The sequence below is a fragment of the Phyllobates terribilis genome, unplaced genomic scaffold, assembly GCF_046119375.1.
Source record: "Phyllobates terribilis strain yellow unplaced genomic scaffold, ASM4611937v1 Scaffold_2__4_contigs__length_985480577, whole genome shotgun sequence".
Lineage (NCBI taxonomy): Eukaryota > Metazoa > Chordata > Amphibia > Anura > Dendrobatidae > Phyllobates > Phyllobates terribilis.
Window position 1 is genome coordinate 854,394,847 of NW_027362762.1, and position 25,529 is coordinate 854,420,375.

Here is a 25,529-nt window from a genome sequence, read left to right on the forward strand (position 1 = left end):
TTCCCAGTCTGCTTCTAAACAATGTTTTACTTCAAAGAAAGAATCATTTGTGATCCCATGTGATCAAAAAATCTCATAGTTTTTGCTGTTACTGTAAAAAGCAGCTTTTAATTTGCATAGAAAAAGCAGCAAAACAAAACCGCTGCATGTGAACATAGCCTAATAGGTTTCTAGCATACCTTAACATATGAAACTGCACAGTGTAAAGTTGAATTTGCAAAGCAGCTAGATATTTTAACACATCTCTGTTATGTCCATTGAATACATGCCTCATGCCCACAAGGTATTTCGGCACAGAAAAGAACAAATCTACATAAGAGCACCAACATCTACACATTAATTCAGAAATCTATACATACCCTGCTCAGACCCATATGATAACTGCTCTTCTCCAGATCCAGGGATTCTAGAAGTTCTTCTACAGCCTGCAGGAAACAAGAATAAATGTGACTTTTATAAACATTCCAATAAAAGAAAAAGAAAATACAATAACAATTATCCAGTTATACATGAAATCCCTGTACAGATCATTTACATTATAAATGAAGCCATGCTTCAGTGGGGCCAGTACCCCCAGCACGGAGACAATTGACTGAGGAAAAGTTCCGCCACCCAAAAAAATATATTAAATGTATTAGATACTTAAAAATGCATATAAAAAAAAAGACAAAAACATGGATTGAAGAACAGAGGGGGGAAGGAACCTTACGAGTTTCGGACAAGCGTATCCTTAGTCATAGGCACACCCCCGGTTTTCCATCATGTTTTTTGTCTTTATTTTTTTACATGTATTTTAAATTATTTAATACATTTTTACTTTTAATTTAATTTTTTTAGTGCTGGAACTTTTCCTCAAAATAAAAGGCAACCAACATATATTGGCCTGACAGACAAAAAGTCACTCTTTTGGCATTTATTGGGTGATTTGAGACTTATGGATACCTAAGGAACCCCAACAACACATTTCAGATTCCCATCAGGCGGCTGGATACATATGCTGTGCACCAATTTTTCAATCTATTAACAAAAAATATTTTTTTCACAATGGTAAATTAACAGTAAACTTTCCTGGCGGGTGTAATAGAAGATAATTGGAGATAATAAATTACATGTATTACATGGTGGTCACCAAAACACATAAGTCCATGCCAATCAGTCTCTCGCAAATCCAAGTAAGATGCCTTGTACAAGCGGTAACTTACAGTAAAGGATGGTGCACCCTTGTGAATCCAGTCTACTCTACAAGTGCTGTTTAGTAGCTTTAATAAATAATGCTCCGATAAGACAAAACGCCCATTACCTTTCAGCCATTTCTCAGCAGAAGACAATACTTGGCTCTTTAACACTTCTTGTCACGACTTACATTGTCTGCTACCCACTGATTTATAATACTCATTAACACCTTTACTTCTAGCAGAACACGCTGCACATAAATATTAATACATCCTCATGTAGATGTGATTCTATGCACGGTGCTGTGTGCGCCACAACTAGGCAAACTCATAATTACTTGTCTTTGAAGGCAGCTAAGCTAATATTGTGGACAATGCAATAGACAGCCCGGACCTGGTCATGTCTACTATAATATAACTTCCACGTACATTGGCTTGCTTTATCTCATTTGTACCAGATCTATATAATAGCCACATGGGGCAAGAAAAACAGCTTTGCATTATTTGCACTTATATACAGTCAGGCTCGGACTGGCACACAGGGGAGCCGGTGAATCTCCAGGTGGGCCCCCTACATGAGCAGTGGTTGGCTCAGTACACTTAATACAGCATGTATAGACAAGGGCGCATTTCATTATTCATTTAACGGGGTTGTCCACTACTTATTATTACCCCAACAATGTATCACCCTGGGACCCATAAGTGTCTTTGTAATTACCTTCAGTTGCAGTTACGGCCTGTGAGCGACGTTATCAGTGGCCGCTCACAGGCATCACGTGACCCCCCCGGCTGCAGCCGGCTCTGACATCCGCTGATGTCACGTCATGATTCCGGATGCAGCCAGGGGTCTCTGTCTTCTGCGTTCCACCGGTGGATGCTGGGTTGTGGGCGGAGTTACCCCGCACGTCACACCCGGCATCCACCGCGATCTTTTCCTCTCCTCATTCATCGTGAAAGCGTGCGGTGGATGCTGGGTGTGACAGGTGAGGTAACCCCACCCACAGCCCAGCATCCACCACAGGGACCGCGTCACTGATGTCACGCCTCACTTGACATGACATCAGTGGCGGGTCACGTGATGCCTGTGAGTGGCTACCGATAGCGCAGCTCACAGGCAGAAACTGCAACAGAAGGTAATTACAAAGACCCTTATGAGCCCCGGGGGGATACATTGTGGCTCAGTGGTTAGCACTGCAGCCTTGCAACGCTGGGGTATTGGGTTCTAATCCCACCAAGGACTACATCTGCACAGAGTTTGTATGTTCTCCCCGTGTTTGCATGGGTTTCCTCTGGGTTCTCCGGTTTCCCTCCACATTCCAAAGACTGGATCAGGATTGCACAACTTAGAGAATCTGTCATCTAAAATAATGCTATTAACCAGCAGATATGGGGTTAATCTGCAATTTAAAAGCGTTCTGACACCATGTGCCCGCTAGCACTGAGAGCTTCGCCGCTGGGAAGAATTGAATTTTATTTCCTACGTTCAGCTTCCAATCACAGGAGTGGCGCTGGCACGGTTTCAGTCACCACTCTGTGTATAGAGAGCGGACGCTGTAAGCGCACCCTCGACACTGACTGACAGTCGGCTTTAATAATGAGCCAGTGTCAGTGCCGAGGCGCGGTTACAGCCACCATTCTCTATGCGCAGAGCGTTGACTTAAACCGTTCCAGCGCCACCCGTGACTTAAAGATGGAGCCTGCCGGGAGGGTGTCGGCGCCGCACAGTGTCGAATGTTCTTGATCTGCACATTAACATATTAAGGTTAATAGCCTTATTTAACATGACAGATTCTCTTTAAAGGCTGGTGTCAGTTGTGCCAACATTTCACATCATCACAGAAAGGGTACAGTAGTGACGCTACTCGCCAGCATCTGCCTGCTAACACTATTCTGAAATGGAGCCCAAAATGAAGACTGCGATGGAATTAATTATTTATGCACCTCAGAATAACTAGAAACAAGGGCTGTATCTCTATAGTATCAAAACTTTCCAAAGTTTCACATGAACATTTACAAGAATGACTTGGAATATTAGGGTACTATGGGGGAAATCAAGGTGTAAAACTAGACATTTATTTCAGTAAATCACCAGAGCCAATAGTAGGGAGCATTTTAAGAAGTCCATTCCAACTCAAAAACGCAAGCCCCCTCACGCAAAAGAACAATATCAATGTATAGAAGTACATAAAGTAATGATAACTACCTCCTCCATCTACCAAAACAGCCCAAATACCAAGTATTTCATACAGGGCTGTGGAGTCGGAGTCGTGAAGTTGGAGTCTGAGTCGGTATAAAATGGACCGACTCAAACTCCTAAAATATATAATAAATTGGGTACAGTAGTTCAATGCAGTTTGTGGGGAATATTTTTTTCATAAGAATTTGGGAAAGTTATGAAATGTCCTATAAATGTCTGTCCTATTCCTGATCTAAGGGTCTAGACTTTTAGCTGAGATGAATCTGTGCTACAGTAAATTTATCACTTAAACATGAGCCATGTATGAGGGGGTCGGAGTCGTGGAGTCGGTGTCATGGAAATTGAGGAGTCGGAGGTTTGGCTTACTGACTCCACAGCCCCGGTTTCGTACGGCTATCAAAGATGCCAAACAATGTGAAACAAACAGAAGATCTAAAATGGAAACAATATGTGAGGTAAAAACCTTTAAAATAAGATAACGCTGCATACATGCCATACTCTGAGGAAGAACAAACTGTACATTTCACCGTCCAAGGAGAAACCATAACTAAAAGCTGAAGACTTTGGGCTCATTCAGAGATCGGACTGCTAATGCACGTATTGCCCGTGGGTCTTTTGACCTGAGCATGACACCTTCATGTGTTTCTATGAGGCTGTCCCGCTTGGGAGAACGGCGGACAGTCCGTGCATTACAATCCAATCTCGGACCAGTGTGCACAGACATCTGAAGGAGTCCCTTATCAAATGCTTCTCCTTTATAGTCCACTCATTTTTATTTTATACTAGATTAAAGCCTGTAATCTATCCTAAATATCATCTTTACAGGACAGGCCTGTTTCACATATCCAACATTCATATTCTGAATATGGCCACAATGTCCGGCTGGCTGTGGGTCTCCTTCGAACACAACAGACTCAGTACACCTGCATTTGGTCTAGACATTGCAGTCCGTACATGAACAGCCAATGCTGGATGTGTGAAACTGGACTAAGACGGATATTTAAAGTATTCAGGACAACTTCTTTACCAGGTGTATATTGAGAAATTGGACAAGTTGCAAATAGCATTCATTGAGGTCAACTGCTTTGACATTTAACTTTTTGCCAGGATCCATCAACGAGCTAATTTCAATCGGGGGGGGTGTCATACCTGTATCCAAGGTTTGTTTTCTATAGAGGTCCTAACGCAACAGGTGGAAATTTTTGTACAATTGTTTTGCCTGCTGATAAGCCCCACGAGAGGAGTCTATAGGCCACTCTTCTCCAATTACATATACAAGTATGTTTGGGAGGAATTATCAATTGTAAACGTCTTTTGCAAATATTTTGTGTCTATTCCAGGGTTTAATTCTAGAGTGTGTGCTTTTAAGTCACCCAAATACTACGAAAAAGTGCAAAATTACATGAAAAGTATTCCCAAAAGAGTCTATCACATGCAATCTCCAGAAGGGTGATGACTAGTGTTGAGCATTCAGATACTGAAATATCGGGTATCGGCCGATATTCGCGGTATCGGAATTCCGATACTTAATTCCGATACTTTTGGAATATCGAATACCGGAATCGGAAGTTCCCATAATGCCTGCGCTCTGCAGTGTCTCTGAAGGATGACAAGCTGGATGGCAGCGCTCAGCTGCGATCCAGCCTGTCATCAGAATGCCATCCCAGCGTGAGAGAATTCTCCTCATTGTCTAAAAGCCGGCGGGGCGGTAAAAAGCCGCCGGCTTTTAAACAATCACACAGCCCCATACTGCTTCCCCGCAGCCTCCCACCCCGATCCTCCGCTCCCCTCGCCACCTCCCATCCCGATCGTAAGTTAGGACCGGGCGGGGAGCGCAGCACCAAGGAGCGGGGAGCGAAGGACCCGGGCGGGGAAGCCGGCAGTGAAAAGACTTCACCGCCAGCTTTCCCGTTCTGTGCTGCGCTTTCCCGCCGGTTATTTCAAATGAACAGCTGAGGTATCAGGTGATGCCGATCAGCTGTTCATTTGAAGTAGCCGCGGTGCCCTCAGAGGGTTCATGTGAGTTCATGCTTGACTGCATTGCATGAACTCACATGAAATTTCCCATGGCCGCACAGGTCAGCCTCACCTCCCAGACCATCAGCCCGTCATGATTGGTGTGTGTGGGTGTCTGTGCGATGTCTGCGGGTGTGTGGGTGTCTGTGCGATGTCTGCGGGTGTCTGCGGTGTCTGTGCGATGTCTGCGGGTGTGTGCGGTGTCTGTGCGATGTGTGCGGGTGTGTGCGTGCAGGCAAACATAGGCTGATGTGACACTACTACTCCCATCGGCCTATGTCTGTCCCCCGTCCACTCGAGCCAGCAGGATCAGCTTGATGGGAGCAGTAGTTCCCATCAGCCTGATCCTGCTATTTAAACTGCCCCATATGTTATTTTGGCTCCCATAGGTTTATATTTTTGCCCCTATACATGTTTTATTTTTTTAGGCCCCCAAAATTTTTTTTTCTTTTTGGTCCCCAATAAATTTTAAATACATGTCATTGGTGGCCAGTGGTTACCTAAAATAAATTAGTTCATACATTACCTGTCCCCGCCGATCGGCACCTAAAATAAAGTAAAAAATAAAAAACTACACCTATACTCACCTAGACACCTAATTCCCCGAAGCCATCGATCTCCTGTAATAAAATATAAAATAATAAAGCACAACCTTATCCTTACCCCTCCGTAGTAGTCAACGAGTGTCCCACGATGATCTCCAGTTTAGAGCAGCCACATAGAATGTGACCGCTCTGAACAGCTGCCGCCGCTAGAATGATGGGGCCGTAAAGCAGCCCCGTCACTGCATAAGCGGGTTCGCCGGAGTGCAGGCAGCGCTGCTCTGGTTAGCTGCTTTACGGCCCCGCTGTACCGTGAGAAATTCCCACGGTACAGCAGTGCCGTAAAGGAGGTCTCCGGAGCTGCGCTGACTGAATGCACTCCGGTGACCTCAGTCAGGGGCTCCCGCTGCCGGGAGCAGACGTGTTCCCGGCAGTGTGAGCTTACAGCAGCCATGCACAGCTGTCACCATCTCCAGATGTGACAGCTGTGCATGGGAGATCAGCGCAGGAACGTGGACAGGTAACTATTATTTTTAGTAAACTAAGAATTAAATAAAATGGTGTGTTTTATTTCAAATAAATTATTTTTTTCTGGGTGTAGTGTGTGTTTTTTATTTTTAACACTTTGTAGGTTAGTAATGGGGGTGTCTTATAGACGCCCATCATTACTAACCTGGGCTTCATGGCAGCTGGCGCTGACATGAACACCACCACTATTACCCCCTGCCACCGCACCAGGGCAGCGTGGAAGAGCGAGGCTAAGTGCCAGAATTGGCGCATCCTATGGATGCGCCATTTCTGGGGCGGCTGACGGCTGGTGTTTCTAGCCTGGGAGGGGGCCAATATCCATGGCACCCTTCCTGGGCTATTAATATCAGCCCCCAGCTGTCTGCCTAGCCTTTGCTAGCTATTAAAATAGGGGGGACCCAACGTCATTTTTTGGGGGGCGTCTCCCATTTTAATAGCTAGTAAAGGCTAGGTATTCAGCTGGGGGCTGATATTAGTAGCCTGGGAAGCTCTGTGGGTATTACCCCCTTCCCAGGCTTCAAACATCTGCCCCAGCCGTCTGCTTAACCTCCGCTAGAGACTAAAATTATGGGGTATCCCACGCCAATTTTATTTTTAATAAATCCTTTATTTTAACACTAAATGACACTTGAGGGGTTAATAAAGATGCAGTCCCTAAATTATTATTTATTTTTTAATTAATTTTTCCCAAAAATTTTGACGTGGGCTTTGCCATATTTTTGTATGCCAGCCAGGTACAGCAACCAGGAACGGGCTGCCCCCAACTCCCAGCTGCCTATTTGTACCTGGCCGGACACAACAATATAGGGAAGCCCTTTTTTTTTAAATTATTTCATGAAATAATTTTAAAAAAATTGACGTGGGGCTTCGCACTATATTTGTGTCCAGCCAGGTACAGCAGGCAGGAACGGGCTGCCCCCAACCACCAGCTGCCTATTTGTACCTGGCCGGACACAACAATATAGGGAAGCCCTTTTTTTTAAATTATTTCATGAAATAATTAAAAAAAAAATTGACGTGGGGCTTCGCCCTGTTTTTGTGCCCAGCCAGGTACAACAAGGCAGCTGGGGGCTGGAATCCGCAGCGCTGGGAGGCCCAAGCTTTCGGGGCCACCCCCGCTGCAAATTGCAGTCCGCAGCCACCCCGGAAAATGGCGCGTTCATAGAAGCGCCGTCTTCTGGCGCTGTACCCAACTCATCCAGGGCCCTGGTGCGGTGGCTCACTGGGTAATAAAGGGGTTAGGGCCAGCTTGGCATTATCAGCTGGCCCTAAGCCCGAAATTCATGGGGTCACGCCAATATTAGACATGACCACCATGAATTTCTAGTAAAGTATATAAAAAAAAAACACAACACCCAGAATAAAGTCCTTTAATTGAAATAAACACACAATTCTTTATTGTTCTAAATTAAACCATACTTACCATCACGCCCATTCCAGCTGAAGCCAACGATCTCCTGCAATAAAAGAAAAATAATAAAGCAACCTCATCCTTACCTTTCCATGGTTCCCACGACAGCTTCAGCTCTGCTACATCGAGATGACAGGCTGGATCGCTGCAGAAAGCTGCCATCAAGCCTGTCATCCCGCAGACACTGAGAAGCGCAGGCATGCTTGCGCTCCTCAGTGTCTCGCTGTGACGGCATAAAGATGAGCCGAGGTCATGTCCAATGAACTCGGCTCACCTCATGCACTTCACTGACAGCGTGGGAAAATTCTCCTGCACTCAGTGCTTCAGCGTGAGAATTCTCCCACGCTGTCAGTGACGTGCTTGAGGTCAGCTGAGTTCATTGGACTTGAGCTCACCTCATGCAAGTCACTGACAGCGTGGGAAAATTCTCCTGCACTCAGCGCTTCAGCGTGAGAATTTTCCCACGCTGTCAGTGACGTGCATGAGGTGAGCTCATGTCCAATGAACTCAGCTGACCTCATGCACGTCACTGACAGCGTGGGAAAATTCTCCCGCACTCAGCGCTTCAGCGTGAGAATTCTCCCACTCTGTCAGTGACGTGCATGAGGTGAGCCGAGTTCATTGGACATGAACTCGGCTCATCTGGATGCCGTCACAGCCAGACACTGAGGAGTGGAAGTATGCCTGCGCTTCTCAGTGTCTGCGGGATGACAGGCTGGATGGCAGCATTCTGCTGCGGTTCAGCCTGTCATCTCGATGTAGCAGAGCTGAAGCTGTCGTGGGAACCATGGAAAGGTAAGGATGATGTTGCTTTATTATTTTTCTTTTATTGCAGGAGATCGTTGGCTTCAGCTGGAATGGGCGTGATGGTAAGTATGGTTTAATTTAGAACAATAAAGAATTGTGTGTTTATTTCAATTAAAGGACTTTATTCTGGGTGTTTGTGTTTTTTTTTAACTTTGACTATGGGGTTAGTAATGGGGGTGTCTTATAGACGCCTCTCCATTACTAACCTGGGCTTGATGTCAGCTGGCATTATAAGCTGACATCAACCCCACCACTATTACCCCCTGCCACCGCTACAGGGCAGTGGGAAGAGCGAGGCTAAGTGCCAGAATTGGCGCATCCTATGGATGCGCCATTTCTGGGGTGGCTGACGGCTGGTGTTTCTAGCCTGGGAGGGGGCCAATATTCATGGCACCCTTCCTGGGCTATTAATATCAGCCCCCAGCTGTCTGCCTAGCCTTTGCTAGCTATTAAATTAGGGGGGACCCCACGTCATTTTTTTTGGGGGGGTCCCCCATTTTAATAGCTAGTAAAGGCTAGGTATTCAGCTGGGGGCTCATATTAGTAGCCTGGGAAGCTCCGTGGGTATTACCCCCTTCCCAGGCTTCAAACATCTGCCCCAGCCGTCTGCTTAACCTCCGCTAGAGCCTAAAATTACGGGGAACCCCACGCCATTTTTTTTTAAATAAATCCTTTATTTTAACACTAAATGACAAGTACAGTAATCAACACTGTCACAGTACTTCATATATATGTGACTGACATGTTTCTATCTATCTAATCTATGTGTGATGCTCTATCTTTCTGTTGTAAATTGTCGGGTACCGCTGCTGAATTGCCGGCCGGCTTTTTTTAAAGAGACGGTGCATGAAAACACTATTATTTTTTTTAATAAATCCTTTACACTAAATGACAAGTACAGTAAGCAACACTGTCACTGTACTTCATATATATGTGACTGACATGTTTCTATCTATCTAATCTATGTGTGAAGCTCTATTCTTTCTGTTGTAAATTGTCGGGTACCGGTGTATGCCGCAGATGAATTGCCGGCTTTTCACGTAATACATTCCACATTATTGTTAGTTGTTTTCCTTCATGTAGAATTAACCTACAAAGAAAGAAAGGGTTTATTTTCATTCCGATATTTGTGTCCCATTGACTTGCATTGGTTTCCGGTATCGGAATCGGCGATATCCGATACTTTTTGGGTATCGGCCCGATCCAATCCGATACGATATTTCCTGATATCGGAAGGTATCGCTCAACACTAGTGATGACCCATGTCCTATTCCCCAACTCTCAAGTGTCAAGAGCAAATGACCTCCCATTTCCAAATCTTTGGCAAACTTGTTCGCCAGAGCTTTCCAGGATTAGACTATACACACCACGTCGGCCAATTATTTGACGCTTGATCTATTATCTTTATATTTGACCAGTTTGGAAGACATTTTAGATTCTCATCACTTTCCAAAAAGTTGTTGTCTTTTATTTCTTCCCGTTGGCAAAATTGTTACAGAAGGTGGTTAAAAAAAAAAAAAAAAAACATTTCCATGCTAGTATATAAAAAATAAATTGTACAGTGCTGTTTTATATAAGAAGTCTCTAAGTTTTTTTTTTCTTCCGTAATGAAAAGTTTATTGGGTCTTCACATAAGACAGAACGAGTCTGTGGTTTTTGTTCCTCACTTTTCTTTCTTACTATACGTCTTAAAAGTATATTATGATGACACACATTAAAGAAGTTTGTTTATGAAAAAAAAGGATTATACTGCAAGTTTTTACTAACTTTTTTGTTTTCCTCAAGCATTTTAGCATTTTATCTCCAGCTGCCAGTGCACAAATTATGTACAGAGCGACAGAAGATAAAGTTAAGTGTGATGGTCCTTTGGGGAGAGACGGAGGGATAAACTTAGATCAGCTCTTATAGCTGTTAACCCTCTCAAAAGTACTAGTAACAGAAAATGTATTTTCCATTACTGCTTAATCTTCAAGCAGCTTATCACGTTGTAGTGTGGTCTTGGTAATAAAAATTAAGAAATCATATAAACATAAAAATAAGAAACATTAACATTAAAAGAAAGTGAATAATGATGAATTCTATGTACTCGAACCTCTTTTGTTCAAAAATGAAATGAAAATAAAATCCTTTTATGTCTCTGCAGCTTTAGTTTAAGTACTTAGTCCAAGTTACAAGGGGGGGGGGGGGGGGAGAAAACTACCTACGGGGGGTGGGAAACAGGGTAAAACTGCAACTCAACTATTATTTAGGCAAACATTTGCCAAGTGTGATAAATGTCTTTTGGACGCAAGTTTTACATGCCGACCTTTCTGCACGCTGATTTTGAGATAAACGCAAATAAGTATACTTGAAATCACCATTTTAAATTTAATATATGCAATGTGCATCATAAGCAGCGACATGTGAACATGCCCAATATGGAGAATATTAAGAAATTGTTCACACGCGTTTTTTTTTTTTTTTTTTTTTTAGGAAAGATTTTGATCAGCCATTTTAATTTGATTTTCATCTGTTTGGTCTATAGGTCTTTTTTTTCTTTAGTCAGTATGGCATCAATTTTCATTCTATGAAAAAAAAAAAAAAAAAAAAACCTTTCCAAGCTTTTTATTCACATTAGACAGTAAATAATGGACAGCACGAGGATGCAACACTGTGTGACTTCCGATTTTTTTTCCCATAAACCCATTGACTTTAATGGGCTTCTTTGATCCACAAATCAGACTTGTGGACATGCCCATAAACTGTAATGGATATGTGATTTAACCATGAAAAATACATGTGAATGGACCAATGCTAAATGTGAAAAAAAAAATGTATGGTAAGTACACCAGTCACCCAAAAATGTTACTTATTGCACTACAATAGGGCTCATGGCCAACTATACTTGATACTAGTGAGCTGCACATTGTGCCATACTTTTAAGATATTAAAAGGGTATTCCAATCTTCTACATTTTTGGCATATTCACACAATGTACCATAAATGTGTGATAGATGTGGAACCCACAAGTGGGACTGAGTCACTCGCGGAGTCCAGTAGACATGCCATTAATGTAGAAGATGGGAATGATAGTTTTAAGGTATCGCTTCTACAAAAGTTTATTTTGATGTTGGAAAGTTTACCCTTTGGATATAAACTTGCGAACTATCCAGTTTAGAAAAGCAGTTTTCAAATTCCATGTTTGGCAATTCTGTGCTACTAAAAGGGAAGGCACCCTGCTCAGGATCCTCATATGTTCACCTAATCCAGAATTTTCCAAACTCCAGTCCTCATGGGCCCGAGCACATCATGTTTTCAGGATTTCCTTAGTATTGCACAGGTGTGAATCTGTCGCAGTTTCTGATGCCTTGATAGTAATTCCATCACCTGTGCAAGATTAAGGAAATCCTGAAAACATGATGTGTTGGGGGCCGTGAGGACTGGAGTTTGGGAAACACTGGCCTAAACAAAGTCTCTTGATCTCAAGGACCCATCACTTTCATACACGGACTTCAGAGACAACTCAAATGTTTAAAGTGGGCAAAGTATGCTTCATTTCCCTTGTGGTGCTGTCACACAGTTTCCTTCACAATAATGCCATTTGCTAGAGGTCCTGCTAGAAGGACAACCTAAGATCTGCTCATTGTCACAAGAACTTTGTATCAAGTTTTTCCAAAGTGGACAACCCTCTTCTCGGTTCACCATTATATCAGTGGTGCAAAGCTTAACTTTCCTTTGAACTGTCCAGTAGTGAAGAATACTTAAGAAATTAAAGGGGGAGAGAAAAGTTAAAGCAGAGATCTAGTCGAGATGGTGGATTTCAGGATGGGTAAGTATTCCGGGTGCTGGTTGTCAGAAGCCAATAAATCCCTCATACATTTATAACCTATCCATAGGATGGATATCCGAGGACGCCCTGAGGCAAGAGTTGACCATTGCATTTGTGACCATTGGCGGTGTGTCAAGAATAGAATGAAGAAATACAGAAAAGGAGGAGGGTGAAGACTATTCATTTTAAGATTTTTAAAAAAAAATAAATTTACATCCACTGGAAAATCCCTTTAAAAACACAACTCATTCTCTGCCCTTAATTTCTAAATCAGGACCAAGCTCAATGAGTTAATTAAAGGAAGAAAAACATCAATTACATTAGTAAATAAAAAAAAAAAAAAAAAAACTTTTGTGAACTGGCACACTGGAATTACTTTGTAAATTAATGATGACTCATGCAAATAAGCCGTTTAGCATTTCTAATCTCTTGCCAGTAGGGACCATGATTTTATTAAGAGCAAAAAGAATTGTTCTCTCCGGGCCTGCAGAAAATGAATTGTAATGCGCTGGTCTCCAGGGTATTAAGAGATCAGCTGTGTTTAGTGTACCGCCATACCGGCTTCTAGTGACTCCTCGGCATTTACCACTTCTGCACTTGTACAGGGCGACCCGCTGAGGGCTAAAAGCTTAATGAACAGCATCTTGACCTCAGCACATAAGACTTTACATGGCAGAACTAGTCCCCTCTATGATTTTATACTGACGGGGCAGAAAAAGGATACGAAAAGTGAATCAACAGCAATGAACAGTCACCATACTTAGAATACTTAAATGGTTTGTATCAAGTTTAGTTTTGTAGTTATCCCCATCCTTAGGATAGGGGATACCTTCTAGATTGCCGGGGGTCCACCTGCAGGGAAATCCACTCATCACAAGAACAGGGATCTGAAGAGCTCTATCTGAATGGAGGAGAGGTCAAGAAGGTGTATTTCCCCTCCATTCATTCCCTATGGGATTACCCAAAAAAAGTGAATACAGCAACTCTCATCTCTGGAAGTCCCATAGAGATTGAATAGAGTGGAGGTGCACATGCCCAACCTTCACTCCACTCATTCTTTAGAGCCCTTGTCTTGGGATCAGTGGGGTTCCCAGCGGTTGGAGCCCCACTATAGGCCAACCATAACCATGAGCCCAAAGTTGGTCAACAATTTAATGTGTATGGTGAGGTGGGGAGGGCTTCCCGACTCTTCTTCGACAGATGACATTGAGGGAGATATCCAATGTGTAAGGGGGGCTTCCCGACTCTTCCCCAACAGATGACATTGAGGAACATAAGGTTAAGAAAAATGTAAACTTAAAAGGCCGATTCTTTTGTTCTCTGGGAGACAGATGCTATCAGACCTGTCTAGCAGTGGCTTTCTCTGCTCTTCCCAATGAAAGCATATGAACATCTGGCCAAGTCAGGAGAGATCACTTTCAGACGAACAAGCGTTCGGTCGCAGCTTTCACATGTGAATGGCTGGGTTCAGACACTGCCTATCATCTGTTGATTTTGCTAGCAAATAATCATATGCTAAGATAATATGCTGTTCATTAAAGGGGTTGTCCACATTCAGGAAATTTAACGCCAAACTCTCTAAAATACCTAGAATAACAAGCACAGCAGATTCTCGCTCTCCCCGAGTTCAGCAAAGGCTGTCCGGTCTCGGTGTCTTGACGGTGATGTCAAGTAATCACCAAGATCAGCGGCTTTGCCGAGGTAGACAGCACAAACCGCTGAGTTCAGTGATTGGCTACAGTGGTGAAGTGTGCTGCTGTTAACGTGACGTCACCACTGCAGCCAAAACAATGAGACCGGAACAGCAACGGACAGCAATCACTGGACCCAAGGAGGGCAAGTATATGCGGTGTTCGTTATTTTCGAGCATTGAGGTCCACTTTCCTTAAAAGTAGCGAACCAGTTTAAATCTTTCATGTGGCATTAGAAGCCATCAGACCCTCGTGAACTGCATGAGATACGTTTTTCTACAGTCATGGCCAAAAGTTTTGAGAATGACACCAAAATTATATTTTCACATGATCTGCTGGCCTCTGGTTTTTATTAGTGTTTGTCTGATGTTTATATCACATACAGAAATATAATTGCAATCATATTAGGAGTACCAATAGGTTATATTGACAGTTAGAATGAGTTAATGCAGCAAGTCAATATTTGCAGTGTTGCCCCTTCTTCTTCAAGACCTCTGTAATTCTCCCTGGCATGCTCTCAATCAACTTTTGGACCAGATCCTGACTGATAGCAGTCCATTCTTGCATAATCAATGCTTGCATTTTGCCAGAATTTGTTGGTTTTTGTTTGTCCACCCGTCTCTTGATGATTGACCACAAGTTCTCAATGGGATTAAGATCTGGGGAGTTTCCAGGCCATGGACCCAAAATCTCTATGTTTTGTTCCATGAGCCATTTAGTTATCACCTTTGCTTTATGGCAAGGTGCTCCATCATGCTGGAAAAGGCATTGTTGGGCGCCAAACTGCTCTTGGACGATTGGGAGAAGTTGCTCTTTGAGGACATTCTGGTACCATTCTTTATTCATGGCTGTGTTTTTAGGCAAGACTGTGAGTGAGCCGATTCCCTTGGCTGAGAAGCAACCCCACACATGAATGGTTTCAGGATGCTTTACAGTTGGCATGAGACAAGACTGGTGGTAGCGCTCACCTCTTCTTCTCCGAATAAGCTGTTTTCCAGATGTCCCAAACAATCGAAAAGGGGCTTCATCAGAGAAAATGACTTTGCCCCAGTCCTCAGCAGTCCACTCCCTGTACCTTTTGCAGAATATCAGTCGGTCCCTGATGTTTTTTCTGGAGAGAAGTGGCTTCTTTGCTGCCCTCCTTGAAACCAGCCCTTGCTCAAAGAGTTTCCGCCTCACAGAGCGTGCAGAAGCACTCACACCAGCCTGCTGCCATTCCTGAGCAAGCTCGGCACTGCTGGTAGTCCGATCCTGCAGCTGAAACAGTTTTAAGATACGGTCCTGTCGCTTGCTGGTCTTTCTTGGGCGCCCTGGAGCCTTTTTGACAACAATGGAAGCGCTCTCCTTGATGTTCTTGATGATGCGATAGATTGTTGACTGAGGTGCAATCTTTGTAGCTGCGATACTCTTCCCTGTTAGGCCATTTTTGTGCAGTGCAATGATGGCTGCACGTGTTTCTTTAGAGATAACCATGGTTAACTGAAGAGAAACAATGATACCAAGAACCAGCCTTCTTTTAAAGTGTCCAGTGATGTCATTCTTACTTAATCATGACTGATTGATTGCCAGCCCTGTCCTCATCAACACCCACACCTGTGTTAATGGATCAATCACTAAAACGATGTTAGCTGCTCCTTTTAAGGCAGGACTGCAATGATGTTGAAATGTGTTTTGGGGGTTAAAGTTCATTTTCTGGGCAAATATTGTCTTTGCAAGTACAGTAATTGCTGTTAAGCTGATCACTCTTTGAAATTCAGGAGTATATGCAAATTGCCATTACAAAAAATGAAGCAGTAAACTTTGGAAAAATTACTATTTGTCTCATTCTCAATACTTTTGGCCATGACTGTACATGTGACTAGAAAGATTCATAACTGGATGGGAGACGCATAAGTCAGCAAACTGTTCTAAGGAGCGGTCTCATATCCAATGAATTCTGCGCCTTCGGCTGGTCCTCTTATCAATAATTGAATTAGTAAGAGCACAGTTCTAGAATGGAGAAATCAGATACTTCGCTAGAAGGCTATTAGCAAGAAAACGTGCAGCACTCGTTAGATGGCCACTAAACTGCTCAAGTAATCACCTGAAAAGTCTCTTTGCGGTAATACATGGAGCCCAGAAATTGGAACGCACATTATGCGAAAATCAGTTTATGTTTTGATAAAATAAAGAACATTTTTATAAAAAAAATGCCAGAATGCTAAAAGCTTTATTATCACATTTAGATCTAAAGAACAATTTAAAAGGAAACCAGATGTATGTATGTAACCATTTTTTCTGCAAGCCAAACAGCCTTGGCATGAAATAGTTAAAATGACAGAAGTGGCTTTTATCTTATAATAGTGGGTCAGCGAGGTCCTTGTAGTGTAGCACACAGATCCCATTCAGGGGTCCCAAAACTGTGCAGCTCCCATTCTGCTGATCTCTCCGTTACCAGTTTAATTTCCTCATATTCACTATAAGGCTATGTTCCCACCACGCAGAGCCTGCTGCGGCCCCGATGTTGCGGGGAAGCAGCCGGCGGCTTCCGATCAATATGCTGATGAGCGGCACCATTTTTTTTCCATATGCGGACTTTCAACATAAAGGTTAGGTCTATGGGGAAAGCCCGCATGCGGACCCGCCGGAGGAACTGACATGCTGCGGTCTGGAAATATGCACCGCATGTCAGTTTCCGCGGGTGATCTGCAGAGGTATAGTGGACATGGGATTTCTACAAATCCCATCCACTATGCTGTAACATCTGGCTGCTGCATCCAATCCGCAGCGATTACTGATCATGTGTACGTACCCTTAGACTTCCTTCACACATCCGTATAAAAGTAGGACGTGGAAAAACCGGTCCCAGCGTCATCCGTGTGTCCATTTTTACCATCAGTGTTTTTTCCAGTACGGATAAAGGAAGAAAGAAATTACAAAGCTTCTCCTAAACTTTGAAACTCTAAACACGGACGGCACATGAGACCGGCATGTGGCATACTGTAGATGTCATCCGTGTGCTGTATTAGTTTTCATGGACCCATGGACTTGTATTGGTCCTTGTCATCCGTGTGGCCGGAAAAAATTGGACATGTTGCCATGTGTTTTGCACAGACACACATTCCATGAAAAGACATGGACAATGGCATAGCAGCATAGGTTATAATGGGTACGTATGATATCTGTGCAAAAAACGGATACCACACACTGCAAACACGGACGTGTGAAGGAGGCCTAATCTCCAACAGCCTAAATGAGCATTAGATGTGTCTCTGCTCTCCCATTTTGTTTGGCTGATAAATTTCCCAATATAATGTCAGCATTATACTACCATTCAGACAAAGATTTTCAAAGTAAGTACACCAGTCTCACCCAGTCGAAGATTTTTTTCAATATTATATATATTATATAAACTTGTCCTGTAAAAATCTGCTGACAGATCCCCTTTGATAATTTTAGTGTTTCAACTTCCCACAGATGTAGAAGGTAAGCTATAAAACTAGACAGATCTATTGTTACTTTTAAACATTTTAAAGGGCTAAGGCCCCCATAAGATGAGAAACGTTACCCCTTAGACTCCAGTCAGAGGCCTCTCATACAGCCAAATCAGATCTCTTGCTTTGAACTGATGAGAGGCAACATCCCGAAACACGTTTCTGCAAATTGAGATTCTGGCTTGGCTTTTATCCTAAGTCACGTGGCAAGTCTTGTTAAAGGGTCGATATTGACTTTTAAGATTGCTACGTCCAATAGGTGGCGGTAGAGTTTAAGTCCTCTTACTCTCTGAAGAGACTATTTGCACAAACTATCAGTTAAACGATTGTTTGGCAGACCACTATCTAAAGTCTAGTAAAAAAGGACCTTGTTTACTTGCCTGACATTTCTTTTTAGGCTTTATTCATACCTGCTTTTTGGCTTCCATTTAGAACTGAGGCCACAGTGATCTATCAGATACATTGCCCAATGGTGCAAGAACAGCCTGTCACTCTGGAGGACCCATCTTGTCAACGTGACCCAATTTCAATGCCTAATCTCCCAATGACTCCCTGGGGAAACAGCTAATTACAAGGGACCATCCATGACCAGCTGAATATTAAAGGACATGAAAAAGTACAAACACATAGTATGTCCCTTAGGCCTCGTAATCCTGGATACTGTGGGAGATCTGTGTAAGTAACCATGAAAGCAAATTAAAAACCTTTGGAGACTTTAAAAGGGATATTCCCATCTCCAAGATCCTATTCCAATATGTAGTAGGTGTAATAATAATAATATTAGCAAATACCTTCAATTAGAAATTTAGTATGATTTTTCTGATTCGCTATGTCTCTTTCCTGAATGTGCAGGCATTGCAGGACCTTAGGTATCCATGGTTACGACCATTAGCAACTAGCGGTCACTACATCAGTGGTCGTAACCATGGATACCTAAGGTCCTGCAATGTCTGCACATTCAGGAAAGAGACATAGCTAATCATAAAAACTATATTACATTTCTAATTGGAGGTATTTGCCAATATTATTATTATTACTACACCTTCTACATATTGGGATATAATCTTGGAGATGGGAATACAGCTTTAAGCATTGCTCACAAAAATAGATACAACTAAGAAATGACTTGTCACAATTTTTTATATTTTGCCAGAAGCTCAATTAATGATAATTTTACATAGCGTCAAATCAGATCCCAGAGTCATTATCAATATTCCCATTGTGAGAAAAATGGGATTGTAGGAAGTTTACTATATAAATGATACATAAAGGGATATTCGACCAATACCAAGACATTAATGGACACTACAGCTAGAAGAGAAGATTTAAATTACCTGTGTCAATGGAGGACGGGTCCACAAATTGTGCTAGAAGTGTTCAAAGTGAATTGCAGATAAGGGTCCGGTAAGGTGAAACTAAATAATGGATTTTCTATGACCTGGTCCTAGAAAAGAGAACATGCCCGGATGCTGATCACCCCCCAACGGCTTCCAGCAGCCCCCAGCAGGCATCGCTGGCTCTCTTGCAGAATTAGTAGTCATGCCAGCATACGGACAGAAACACCATAGCTGCCCCCGTGCTTCACTTGTATTTTTCTATTACTGTTGGCTTTGTTAAGCAAACAAGCTAAAGCCCCGGATTGAATTCCCAGCGGCCATCAGACACGCACAGGTGGTGCATATTACATGAGGAGTCGGCTCTCGCCAACACGCTGTCAGATCGCGGAGTCTCGGGGTGACATTTAATGCTAAACAGCGAAGAATAGCTGCGGCGTCTAAACAGCACAATAAATGGCATTGAGATGTGCAGATGCTCAGGTGACTATTTCATGGGCTGTGCAATTACACAAGACGTGGAGTCCTGCTACGTTCAGGTTATTATTCTGCCGAATGCCTTGTTCTGCCGCCTGATACATTGGCTCAGGGCACGGCTCATCTCATTCCCGACAGAAAAATTATTCCTGGCTCCCAGTCGAGGACGGTTAACCACAGGTTTCAGGGTGGATCCAGATTAACCCTTCTAAATCCTTATTTTAAGGCAATAGCAGTTTCTACAATCTCAAAGGTAGTCTTCTTAGTCATATATGCAGGTCTAGGGTCATTTAAAAAAAAGTAAATGGGAAGAACTAGATTTCCTTTCATGCCTTCGAAACTGACAAATAGCTGGTCTACAGTGTTACAGAATACGTCAGATTTTATTTTTAAACTTTACACTTGTTTTGTATAAATATGATCTAAATGACAAAATTATGATTTCTTGGGAGGAGGGGGGAGGGGCAACAAAAGTGCAGTATGGTTTGCTTATATATAATCCTTCATAGAAATATCCAGAGCAATTTCTGTGCATGCCCAATCCATATTATCTTTCCTCTAAGCTCAGCGCCTCATTTGTTCTTTCAACATGTGGGCAATTTAAATTAATCATCTGATCTTGTATGAAAAAGTCACTAGGCCAGTTAAAAAGTGGATATATAGTTTATTTAAAAAAAAAAATCACAATAATTTCTGATTGTAATGTATAATTAGATACAGAAGAACCAGGATTTCTGTGTCCACCACATAACTGGATACTTAAAAGCCTCCTCACAATATAACACTTACAGGGGTTCTCTGGGCATATGGTACTGATGACCTATCCTTAGAATACCTCATCAAAATCAGATTGGTGGAGGTCCGGCACCCAACACCTCCACCAATCAGTTGCTAGCAGCTCCGCCAGCAGCCAGATATAAAGCAATGAATGGAGCTACGCAGTGACACTAAGTTTAATGCCCCTCGCGAGTGCCGCTCCATTTAATGTCCCTGGCGAGTGCCGCTCCATTTAATGTCCCTGGCGAGTGCCGCTCCATTTAATGCCCCTGGCGAGTGCCGCTCCATTTAATGCCCCTGGCGAGTGCCGCTCCATTTAATGTCCCTGGCGAGTGCTGCTCCATTTAATGTCCCTGGCGAGTGCTGCTCCATTTAATGTCCCTGGCGAGTGCCGCTCCATTTAATGTCCCTGGCGAGTGCTGCTCCATTTAATGTCCCTGGCGAGTGCTGTGCTTGAGCTCCTTTTCAAAAAATTTGGAGGGGATCTGAAATACCTGGAAATGGCCAGTACACAATGAACGAAGCTGTGAAGTGCAGCTCCATTCAATGTTTTATTCAGCCACTGTTGGAGCTGCTGGAAACTGATTGTTGAGGGGTGCCAGGTGTTTGGCAACCTCCAATTTGATATTCCAAAACTTTGGGAGAGACAAGTTATGCAAAGAGTGTGCATTACTAGTTGTGTATTCTTGTTGGTGGTTCACTGCATAGTTTTTCTGCCCATCTCTTTCTTCTTGCCTTGCGCTTCTGAAAGCCATCAATATCGAACTCCGGGAAAACTCCTTTAACAAAGAGGATTTCTTTAGAATATTTTTGAACTTTGGAAAAGCCAAGGCCATGATAAAGACCATGTGGCTGCTATGGAGGGGTAAGAGGTGGTCCAACGCTAGCTAGTCCCAATGCATTTGCCATTGGGCAGCAGGTACCTGTGAATCACTCCCGTCTACACTGTTCATAATGAGGGATAAGGTAATTGGCCAAAGGATCCCAGGTTGCCTGGAAGCATGCCCCCAACAGGATCTACTGCTCTAAATGGCAAAACACAGCAACATAACAAGGGGCATCGTTTGATTTGTGTAACAGCGCCCCCTTTCTTCTAAACATGTCAATGCATCGATTAATGCAAATAATCGAATGTAATCCCTGTTTGGTTGCCCCTATGACACGACTTTATACATGCATTGACTTGTAACTGGAAATTTACTTTATTTTTTCGGATGCAGCCTGGCCTGCTTTACAGATGTATATTTCCTTTATGGGTTGCATTGTTTTTTTCCGCACGTTTATCATTATAAGAGATCATCATATTATGTGCCGCTTAATATTTTAAACCCTATCAGACCAGCTTTAAATAATAAAGCCAACAAACACGAGGAGAACGTCTCGGCGGCCGATCCCTACAGCATGTACTATTTATGTTACAAACATGAATTACAGGCGCTGCTTGCAATGATGCATCCATAATCACAAGCTAAGTCGGTCATGCATTGGAAACGCGCTGTCCCACTATCTCTGGAGACATTTCACTGTCTTGAAACAGTCACTGGTAAACTCTAAAATCTCATTTCGCTTGACAACCTGTACTAGACAGACAGGATCCCCAATGAGCGCTGCAGAGGATATGCCCTTTAGGCATGGCGTACAAAAACAGCTAACATTGTTTGCAGAGCCCCCCTTATAAGCCAAAATGAATTGTGCAAGAGGAGTTTAGATTCAGAAATGTGGAGCAGAGTCCTTACTGCAGTAAATAATGGTGTCCAGTAATGCAGACCTGTCACGTGCGATTCCATTATATGCTCAAGTCTGGAGTTATGACCATAGGAATATCTAGAAGCGCAGTGTGAAATTCCTTGCTGAGCGGAAAGTAGAGCAAGAAGCGAGGGATGGACAGCGAAGTTCTGCCGCCACCCACACCAACAAGAGCACAAAAGTAATAATGCAAACTTATGCATGACATGTCGTTCCCATATGGAATCTCCCAACAATAATGTGAAGGACATGAAAGGAGGAAGACACAAAGCATGTCTCCCTACCGGCCTTCACCTTCATAGGTTTTATGTGACAGTATTGAATCACAGATGATTTTCACTATCGGCAGCAAAATCCTTAATTTCAATTCTAAAGCCATTTTCTCATTCCAGTGTTCATTAAAACAAATGCAGATCACCGTTGTAAGTCATAAGCAAGTTTGTATAGATAATTAGGCGCTCAAAAGGTAATGTTTCAAAAGGGGTGTTCTAATCTGACTATGGTCCCTTTGACGTGGGCTGATGACAAAGCTCAAAAGGAATGCTTAAAGGGGTGAAAGAAAATATAATGTATCCAATATAGATGGCAACTTATAGATCAGGGGGTGTCCAACCGATGGGACCCAACCCCTTTGGCAAAATGGGGCATCATTATCCCAGATGGGGCAATTTTATCCCCATTAGAGAGGAGCACAGTGTGCATGCCCGACCACCACTCCATTCATTCTCTTTGGGAATGACAAAAAAGCCGAGAACAGCTTTCGGCTGCCTTATAGGGAATGAATGGAGCAACAGTCAAGCACATGCATTGCCAATCCTTTCTAAAAATGATAAAAGTGCCTCATTTTGCGGATCAGTGCGGTAGCAGTAGAGAGCAGTCTGACCCCCACCAATCAATAAGGTATCACTTTTTGCATGGATAGGAGATAAGTGGTTTTCATCGGACAACCCCATCAATCCTGACTGCCCAGTGTAATATGCCCAGCGATCAGAAGACAAAAGTAGCAGATTGCATATTTTATGCAGGATTAAACTGATTGTTAGCATATCCCCTCTTGTAAACAGGGATGTAGGGCCATTACTGAAGGGAGAGGGAATTAACAACTGCATAAACAATCAGTCATTCATATAAGCCTCTTTCCGATCACTGGTAGATATCCTTAAAGGGGTATTCCTATCTCCAATATCCTCTCTCAATATGCAGTAGGTGTATAAATAATATTAGCAAATACCTCCAATTAGAAATGTAGTATAGTTCTTCTGATTCGCTATGTCGCTTACCCCATGTGCAGGGCATTGCAGCAGCTTAGGTAACCACTAACAACTAACTGTCACTATGTGACTAGTCGTAACCATGGATACCTAAGCTACTGCACTGCCCGGCACATGGGGTAAGTGACATAGTGAATCAGAAGAACTATACTACATTTCTAATTGGAGATATTTGCTAGTATTATTATTATTGCACCTACTACATACTGGGATAGGATCTTGGAGATGAGAATATCCTTTTAACTAGATATGATCAACCTCCTATATCTGTGCTCGCTGCTTGCTCTGGGCAGTTTATCTGCCTGTGAAAAAGGACCCGATACAATATCCTCGCTTGCTCATTTCCCGTAACCTCTTACAGGTGAATGAAGAGAACCAGAGCTCTATTCTTCATCCACCTGGATGCAGGTGCGGTCTTACCAGGTCAGATAGGGTGAAGGGCAACAGGTCTATTGGATATTTATAGTATATTCTGTGTTTGGCAATTCCTAGATAAAAATAAGTAAATAAATAAAAAGTAAAAAAAAAAAAAAAAAAAGACAGCGGATGGCCAAAAGAAAGTTTTATGACTAGGCATCAAGTCAATTGAGACTTTGACACAAGCACTCAGATTAAAAACGTTCAAGATCTAATTTATTTAATGGTAGAACTCACTGATGTTAAAAGTAAACGGAGCTTTACTCACCAACTTCTGCCGCTGCCTAGGTCTTAGTTGGCAGACTGCAGCAGTGATGTCAAGGTGAATGCTGCAACCAATCATTGGGCTCAATGGAAATGCAGAGGTAGTGTGTATGAGATCTGAGGCCATTGCATGGCTGCAGCGCTCACGTGGGCTGTAGTGGTGATGCCCCTGCTGCAACCAGTCAAAGCCAGGGGCAGCGGTGGAGAGCGGGCAATGGAGTAATAACGAGGCTTATTAGAAGAAACAACCCTCTAAATAATCTTGATAATAAAAATTAAGCTACAGATATTTATGGTATGTTCTTATAAAAGCTAACATGTAAATCTGCAGTATTTTTCTTGGTCATAGAATAAATCCTTCAGCTCTAATGAGGCCTTAAAAACATTAAAATTATTATATAAAATGAGAACAGAAGCCCATGAATCCAGTGCAGGCTGCAGTGGTCAGTAGTGTTGAGCGATACCTTCCGATATCAGGAAATATCGTATCGGATTGGATCGGGCCGATACCCAAAAAGTATCGGATATCGCCGATTCCGATACCGGAAACCAATGCAAGTCAATGGGACACAAATATCGGAATGAAAATAAACCCTTTCTTTCCTTGTAGGTTAATTCTACATGAAGTAAAACAACTAAGAATAATGTAGAATGACATGAAAAGCCGGCAATTCATCAGCGGCATTCACCGGTACCCGACAATTTACAACAGAAAGAATAGAGCTTCACACATAGATTAGATAGATAGAAACATGTCAGTCACATATATATGAAGTACAGTGACAGTGTTGCTTACTGTACTTGTCATTTAGTGTAAAGGATTTATTAAAAAAAATATTAGTGTTTTCGTGCACCGTCTCTTTAAAAAAGCCGGCCGGCAATTCAGCAGCGGTACCCGACAATTTATAACAGACAGAATAGAGCTTCACACATAGATTAGATAGATAGAAACATGTCAGTCATATATATATGAAGTACAGTGACAGTGTTGCTTACAGAACTTGTCATTTAGTGTAAAGGATTTATTTAAAAAAATAATAGTGTTTTCATGCACCGTCTCTTTAAGAAAGCCGGCCGGCAATTCAGCATCTGTACCCGACAATTTAGAATAGAAGGAATAGAGAATCACACATAGATTAGATAGATAGAAACATGTCAGTCACATATATATGAAGTACAGTGACAGTGTTGATTACTGTACTTGTCATTTAGTGTTAAAATAAAGGATTTATTTAAAAAAAAATTGGCGTGGGGTTCCCCTTAATTTTAGGCTCTAGCGGAGGTTAAGCAGACAGCTGGGGCAAATGTTTGAAGCCTGGGAAGGGGGTAATACCCACGGAGCTTCCCAGGCTACTAATATCAGCCCCCAGCTGAATACCTAGCCTTTACTAGCTATTAAAATGGGGGACCCCCCAAAAAAAATGACGTGGGGTCCCCCCTAATTTAATAGCTAGCACAGGCTAGGCAGACAGCTGGGGGCTGATATTAATAGCCCAGGAAGGGTGCCATGAATACTGGCCCCCTCCCAGGCTAGAAACACCAGCCGTCAGCCGCCCCAGAAATGGCGCATCCATAGGATGCGCCAATTCTGGCACTTA

General features: G+C 42.8%; 1 protein-coding gene across 19 annotated transcripts in view; it reads right to left on the minus strand.

Annotated features, from left to right (window-relative positions):
• MYO18A (myosin XVIIIA) overlaps positions 1-25,529 on the minus strand; it is a 386,801-nt gene that overhangs the window by 108,532 nt on the left and 252,740 nt on the right. For all 19 annotated transcript variants that reach the window (XM_073667936.1, XM_073667934.1, XM_073667935.1 and 16 more), the window contains one exon: positions 360-425. In XM_073667936.1, coding sequence (XP_073524037.1) covers positions 360-425 — 66 coding nt within the window. The remainder of the gene's footprint in view (positions 1-359; positions 426-25,529) is intronic.